At 43.1% G+C, this 7566-nt stretch overlaps 1 protein-coding gene across 3 annotated transcripts in view; it reads left to right on the forward strand.

Annotated features, from left to right (window-relative positions):
- KY (kyphoscoliosis peptidase) overlaps positions 1-7566 on the forward strand; it is a 43100-nt gene that overhangs the window by 14084 nt on the left and 21450 nt on the right. For 2 of the 3 annotated variants that reach the window (XM_025870485.1, XM_073883054.1), the window contains 2 exons: positions 3297-3371; positions 5129-5191. In XM_025870485.1, coding sequence (XP_025726270.1) covers positions 3297-3371; positions 5129-5191 — 138 coding nt within the window. Of the gene's footprint in view, positions 1-3296; positions 3387-5128; positions 5192-7566 lie in introns of all 3 variants that reach the window. The other variant, XM_025870491.1, reaches the window with a different exon arrangement.

Consider the following 7566-nt stretch of genomic DNA (forward strand, 5'->3'; position numbering starts at 1 on the left):
TTCGTAATGGCTATTCATGTTGAACATAGTTTCTTGTGCTTATTTGCCAACTGTAATCTTTTTTTTGGTGAATATCTGTTCTTTTACCCATTTTCTAATTGGAATGTCTTTGCACTTCTGTAAAAAATCAACTTGCCATATATGTATGGCTCCATTTCTTAACAGTGCTCCATTTATCTAGGTATCTATCCCTGTGCCAGTATCACACTGATGACTGTAGCTTTATAACACATCTTAAAATCAGCTGGCTGGAGTCCTCAACTTTTTTTTTTTTTTCAAAAAAACCCTCGAGTTGCTGTATCTTTCCATCTATATTTTAGAATCATCTTGCCTAAATCTAAAATATATAAAATTCTCCAAGGAGTTTGAATGCAGTTGCATTAAATCTACATAGATCCATTTAGGGAGCATTGCCAATTTAAAAATATTGAGTTTTCAATTCATGAACATGGTATGTCTTCCCACTTATTTAAGTCTTCTTTAATTTGTTTAATCATATTTTGTAGTCTTCAACATATAGCTCCTGAACTTTTTTTTAGATTTATACTTAGGTATTTCAATTTTTTGGAGCTGTGGTAAATAGTAATTTTTAAATTCAATTTCCAATCATTTGTTATGAATATAAATATAATTGATTTTTGGGTGCTGACCTTGTATCCTGTGACCATGCTAAACTTTCTTATTAGTTCTAGGAACTTTCTTTCTAAATTACTTGATAGTTTCTATGTAGAGAGATGTGTCATATGTGAAAGAGGAGAGTTTTATTTTTTTCCTTTCCAATCTATAGGACTTTTATTTATTTTTCTTGTTTCATTTTACTGGGTTGAAATTACAGTGCAATGTTTATTAGGAGCAGTGAGTATGGACATCCATGCCTGTTCCCAATCTTAGGGGGAAAGCATTCCATTTTTGACTATTAAATATGCTCGTAGCTATAGATTTTTGATAAATACCCTTTTTCAGATTAAGGAAGCTCCCTCCTATTCCTAGTTTATTGAGAGGTTTTATCATGAGTAGATGTTAAATTTTGTCAAATCATTCTCTGTATCAATTGATATGATCATGTGTTTTTTTCTTCTTCGGCCTGCTAATATTATTAGGTGAATTACATTCATTGGTTTTCAAATATTGAACCAGCCTTAAATTGCCTAAATAAGCCACACTTGATCATGGTATATTAGTCCTTTACTATATTGCTGGATTTAATTTTCTAACATTTTTTGAGAATTTTTGTGTTCATAGGAAATATCGGCCTGAAAACAAAAGAAAAAGAAAAGAAATATCAGTCTGTAGTGTTCCTTTCTTCTGCTGTCTTTGTCTGATTTGGGTATCAGATTAATGATGGCTTCATGAAATGGGTAATGAAATATTTGCTACACTTCTGTTTTCTGAAAGATCTTATTTTAAAAATGGTCTTATTTCTTTTTAAATATGTCTTAGGATTTATCGATGAAGTCATCTGGACCTGGCATTTGTTTGCTTTTGGAAGATTTTGACTACAATTAGTTTTTAAAATAGATACAGGGATATTGAGGTGTTATCTACTCATTGGATGAGTTTTGGTAGTTTGTAACTTTCAAGGAATTGGCCCATTTCATCTAAGTTGTAGAATTTATGTGCATAGGGTTGTTTGTAGTATTCTCTTATTATTCTTTTAATATATATGAGATCGGTAGTGGTCTTACCTGTTTCATTCCTGATATTGATGTCTTGCTTCCTGATTCATGTCTTACCTCCCTTTCTCTTTGGTCAATCTGGTTATCAATTTTGCTCATCTTTCCAAAGAACCAGCTTCTGGTTTCATTGATTATTTCTCATTATTTCTTCATTTTTTTCTCCTGCACCACACTATTTCTCCTCTCCTTCTGGGATTTCAATAACATGAATGTTAGATCTTTAAGTATCGTCCCACAGGTCTCTGAAGTTTTGTTCACTTTTTCTCGCTGTTGTTCATATTGGATAATTTCTGTTGATTTTTCTTCAAATTCATTGACTCTTTCCTCTATCATCTCCGTTCTACTATTTAGCATATCCAGATAATTTTTCAAACTATTTCGTTTTTTAGCTCTAAAATTTCTATTTGTTTTATCTTTATAGCTTTTGATGTTTTGCTGATTCTTGGTATCTTTCCATTTATGTCAAGACTATTTGTCCTCACTTTTTAGAACATGGTTACTATAGCTATTTGAAAGTCTGTCTGATAATTCCAAAATCTTTGTCATCCTGGAGTTAACATCTGTTGATTATCTTTTCCTTTCGAGTACAGATATTCCTGGTTCTTCCTGTGCTGGGTGATTTCAGATTGTGGCTTTTGCAATGCTATACAGATCTGCCTTGCACACGCACCTCCCGGGGACCAGTCGAGGCATTGGTCTACCCCATCAGTTTAGTTCACAAAGACTGTGGTATGATGCTTAGGATGAGATCCATGTATGCTCAACATAGAGGTGACCACAAGAGTTCATCCATACCTGTACGGATTTGCTTTCTTGAGCTCCCTCCCCTTCACAGTCCACTTCCCATTCTCCAGCACAAAAGCTGGATTTTAGTTTCTCCACTCTGCCAGGCACTTCTCATAACTCTGCACCTAGACACAATCAGTGCGGGACAGAGAGAGAGAGAGGGAAAAAAAAAAAAAAACAATGAGTATTTGCCCCCACACTCTAGGGAATCATAGCTTCTCTGGTGCCCTCCCTCAAAGACTCAGGTGCTTAAGGTTTTGGCTGATCAACAAAATCACTGCTACACTGCTACCAACACTTTCCTAGAGGCTGAGTGGGGAGATAACAGAAAAAAGACGGGGTACAACAGGGGATTTCCCCCACACCCTCTGACTCTTAGAGGTTTCCTTTCTTACTCCACAGAAAGGACTTCTCTTGGAACACTATTTCTCTGTACCGTTTGTGCACTTCTGGGTTTGGGACTGCCTTTGAGTCCAGTCTAAGTAATAACCACAGGGGAAGGGGAATGGTAAGCTCACTTAAATTCTAATCTTATTCCCCAGCTTGCCTTCTCTGATTTACCTTACAGAATCCTCAAATAGTTGCCCCATGCATTCTTCCCAACATTTATAGTCACATTCAGTGGGAAAGACAAAGTAAAATGTTCTTATTCCATCTTGCCTGGATCTGAAAACTGTCTATTTTGTTTTTTCATTTTTTTAAACAAGAATTATTTGTATATTCAGAAGAAAGCTTAAAACCAATTGTGTTTTGTTGTTCAAACATCTGTCACAGGACATTGCACTCTTTCCTAGCAGCATCTGGCTTAGAATGTCACCTCCCATTCCTTTGCAGGGACACAGCTGACTGTGGAGGTCCACCCCCAAGATGCCATGCCCCAGCTGCTCAAGAAGTTCTCCTTGGCTAAACGTACGTACGTACAGGGCTGCGTGTGTGTGGAGGGCTGGCAGGGAGGAATCAAAGTCACTTAATGGGCCAGAGCCCAACCTAGGCCTCTTAGGGGGAAAGGAGAGGAATAATCTAGGCCCACACACTGGAAAGAAGCTTCATTCTAGGACCTCTTTTCTCCATAACTAACACCCACTGTTCCTGAGTCTGTGCAATTAGGTGTGGGTAACACAAGGCATTTAGCTGAAGATGAATTTCATCACAAGAGTGTTGTTTTTAGATACCATTTATTGTCTGCCTAAAAAGTGGCATAACAGTGGTAAAGATTTTATATTCGTTAACTTTTTAACACTTAGATATAAACCAGCATCATCCCCACTTTATAAGTCAGCAGAGTGAGGCCCCAAAAGGTAAAATAACTGCCCAAGGGACCAACTAGGAAGTGGGTCAGAACCAGGTCTGCCTGAGACCTGTGCTCTTAGCCACCATGCTTGGCTGTCTTCGGTGCAAGGTGCATAGACTCAGGCCTACGATGTCTCTTCCACTCCCTTCTTGGTCCTCTCCGGGCCTCTGTCCACCTTATGGCTAAAGGGATCTGGGGAAATGCTGGCCAAGGAATGAAGGCTCCAGAGCAGCCAGGGCTCAGGTTATCTCCATGCCCATGCATGGGCAAGGCAGGCACTCCTGGATGCCTGGTCCTGCAGCCCTCAGTGGTTAGGGTCTCAAAAGGGCAGTCAGGTGTAGAGCAGACAGGCCCTGGAGTCAACTGGCTGGGCTCAGATCTCAGCTATCACCTTAAGCAAGCAAGCTTAACCTCCCTTTTGCAATCACATTCCTCATTTATGAAAGAAGGAAAATAATTCACCTTCCTTCATAATACTGTTGTGAAGTAAATGAGATAGTCAATCTAAAGGACAAGGTAGGCAGGCATAGTAAGTGCACAAGAAATGCTAGCTCGATGTTGAATCCTCATTACTCTACCAAAGAATGAACATGGAAATAAAATATAGATGCAAGAAACAAAAGGACCACTGTTTCTCTGTGCCTCTATACATTTGCAACCTTCCATTGTTATATTTACAACCTTCGGTGGGCTTCAAGGGCATAAAACAGCTCGCCTTGACGCTCTACTCCCCAGCTCCTCCTGGTTCCATCAGAGACCCACATCTTCCTGACCTGGTTTCAAATCAGCAGCTCTCCTGTTTCCATGGAGTCAAATAACTGTTGGCAACCATTCTACATTAACAGTCCTGGATTGATAGGATTTGGTTGCCTTTGAACCTTCCTGAAGAATAATTTAATAATTGCTTGACCTTTTTGGGTTTCAACTCCATAGAAACTGCCTTTCCCTTGCCCCACATTCATTTCTTCCCATGGTCAGTTCTTAACTGACAATGAATGCACTGGTGCTCTTAGCATCCCCAGATGTATTTCAAGATAGCGGGGGCAATCCAGAGCAGGGCAGGAGCTCCAGGCTCCAGGTAGACCCGCTGAGGAACACAAAGTGTTGATGTCGGAGTAAATTCCACCTTTGGTCACAGACTCCAATTCTCTCTCTTGTCATTCCCTCCCTGGTTCCCAGTCCTTCCTCCACCTCAAGAGGAAGTCCAGAGCAATTCCAGCAGTAGTAGATGGTGGGTGGTATGGGAGCAAGAAGGCTGGGGAAAGACAGTGAAGAGGAAGAGTCAGAAGCCAGGACTACCACATAGACAATCGTCTGTGCTTGCATTTTGATTTCTTCTGAAGCATCTCTACTTCTGACCTTTGGGATATTGCAGGCTTACAAGGTGATAAAAATGGAAACACAAGACCCCGGCAGCCTGGAGCAAAAGATGCCCATGGTGAGTTGCAAGGCCTTCTCCAGGGCCGTTCTGTGAGGTGGTGAATTGGTTTAGCCTCGTGGGCCAATCTGTTTGAGAGTCTGGGGTTACCTCTGCACTCAAGGTGGAGATGAGTATCATGATTGATTAGCAATGTCTGCCATGGACACAGGCAGGGTAATGAGAAGCTCACACACCATATGACCCAAAGCTAAAGCATAAACCCCAATAACAAGGCAGTCCATTACAGAAAACATATTAAAAACAGAATTCAGAACTGTGTTAACTTTAAATGGAATGCCAAGCATCTGTAAGGTAGGAGGCATGTGAATACACAGAATGGGACAGAGGGTAAAACTCTGAATGGGGTGATAGATGGCCTGGCTTTGAATCCTATTTTTGTTCCTCACTCACCTTCCTCGGGCCTCAGTTTTCCTCTCAGTAGACCAGGTGGCATCTAAGGTTTGGTAGAGTTTGGCACTTCTTCTCATTGTTTTGCTTTAAAATTAGAATAATTCAGTTAATGCCACTGGTATTTTAAATGTAATTATGCAAGATCATATTTAGATCTTATGTAATCTCTTCAGAAGGTAAATTTAATGAGGCATAAATCATTGTGGGTATTTTTAATGTTCAGATATTGTAAAATGGAACCAAGAAAGGGTAAAATTAGTAATAGGGTTTTCAGTCCCATTTTAGAAATGTCATCCTTGTTCTCAGTGGGGGCGGGGGAGACCTCATTTGCAGAGTTGTACTGAGCGGAAATTTGTTAAATGTAAGTCCACTTCATATCCACTTAGGTCAGCCTGCTAGCCCTTGTCAGAGTATGGCAGGATCCAGATTCCGTGGAGGGAGAAGGCACTGAGAGCCTGCTGCGGGTCCCCACCGCCTCCCTAGGGGCTGGCTGGACAAGGGCTGTGCTCACACCACACAGGATAGGGACTGACAGTCATCTAAGTAATGAGAGACGAGAGATCCCAGCTCCAACAACAGAGGAGTGAGCCACAATTGTGCTAGGCTTCCAGGGAGCCCCAGGGTAAGACTATACAGGAGAGAAGGTTTTGAGGAGGGTCCAGGAAATGTCTTGGTCCCTTGTAGAAGGAGCAGAAAATGCTAGGTTAGTGAGTGACAATCACAGCCTCAAGGTCGGGTTTACGTAGCTTGCCCGCCCTCGGCATACTCTGCCCCCTCTTGGGAGAGGAGCAGCCCTCAGATCCTGGATGTGTCCAAGCACGTGACATGGTGAGGACCCAGTCAATGGCTTGGGGTCAGAGAGACCAAACCCTTCTTCTTGTCAGCAAGAAGCAAGAACGCAGTGCAGAGTGACCTTGGGGAATGTGCCAGATCCAGTCGGGTTGAGAAGAAAGAAGGCCCGGTTCCTAATAGGAAGGGACCCTGCAGCAGTGGGGAAATGTGGACGGACCCACATGGGCTGCTCGGACAGCTGACCGAGGTTGGGAGCCTCTGTGGCCGGAAATTGGCCAGCTCCCTAACCAGCTGCCACTGCCTCTCAGCCAGAACTGGCCAGGGAGGGTCGTGCAGGAGCTCCTCCCCTCTCTCTCACCCCAGGTCTTGGGCCTGCAGCACCAAGGTGAAGGATATGCAGGCAGATGCAGCTGCAGCCCCCACAGTGGGCACAGAGGCTTTATACCTCTCTTCTTGTGCTTGCCCACAGAGGACCCCCACATTGCACCTTCCCAGGGAGCAGAGTAGTACTGACTTTACAACACGATCCGCTGTCTCCTTCACTCTCCCAGGTGCCCCATAGATGTGCGCCTGAGTCCAGCAGCCCCCAGGGAGGTGGAGGTCGTGAAGGTCAGGCCCCCACGAGAACCTAGGCTTCATGCAGCCCCCATCAGGCGTTTTCCCATGTTGCTCTGCAGTTTCCAGGCTGACTGCCGTGCGCTGGTGCCCCACCAGCACCCCTCTCAGGGGAGTTGGGTTATCAGCGAGCTCAGGGATCAGCATCCCTTTGGCCCCACCCTCGTTGCCCACTTCCTGGCCTCCCTTTCAGTTTGCCTGATTTGGTCGGCCTTGAATAAGGGAACCTTGAATAAGAGGGACGCTGCCAGACGAGATCAGGTGAGTTCAGGGTAGCCATCAAAAGGAATGAGATCTTGCCATTTGCAACGACGTGGATGGAACTGGAGGGTATCATGCTGAGCGAAGTAAGTCAATCAGAGAAAGACATGTATCATATGACCTCAATGATGTGAGGAATTCTTTAATCTCAGGAAACAAACTGAGGGTTGCTGGAGTGGTGGGGGTGGGAGGGATGGGGTGGCTGGGTGATAGACATTGGGGAGGGTATGTGCTATGGTGAGCGCTGTGAATTGTGCAAGACTGTTGAATCACAGATCTGTACCTCTGAAACAAGTAATACATTATATGTTAAA

The sequence above is a fragment of the Callorhinus ursinus genome, unplaced genomic scaffold (assembly GCF_003265705.2).
Source record: "Callorhinus ursinus isolate GAN/ISIS: 27379988/994484 unplaced genomic scaffold, GSC_fseal_2.0 scaffold1, whole genome shotgun sequence".
Classification (NCBI taxonomy): domain Eukaryota; kingdom Metazoa; phylum Chordata; class Mammalia; order Carnivora; family Otariidae; genus Callorhinus; species Callorhinus ursinus.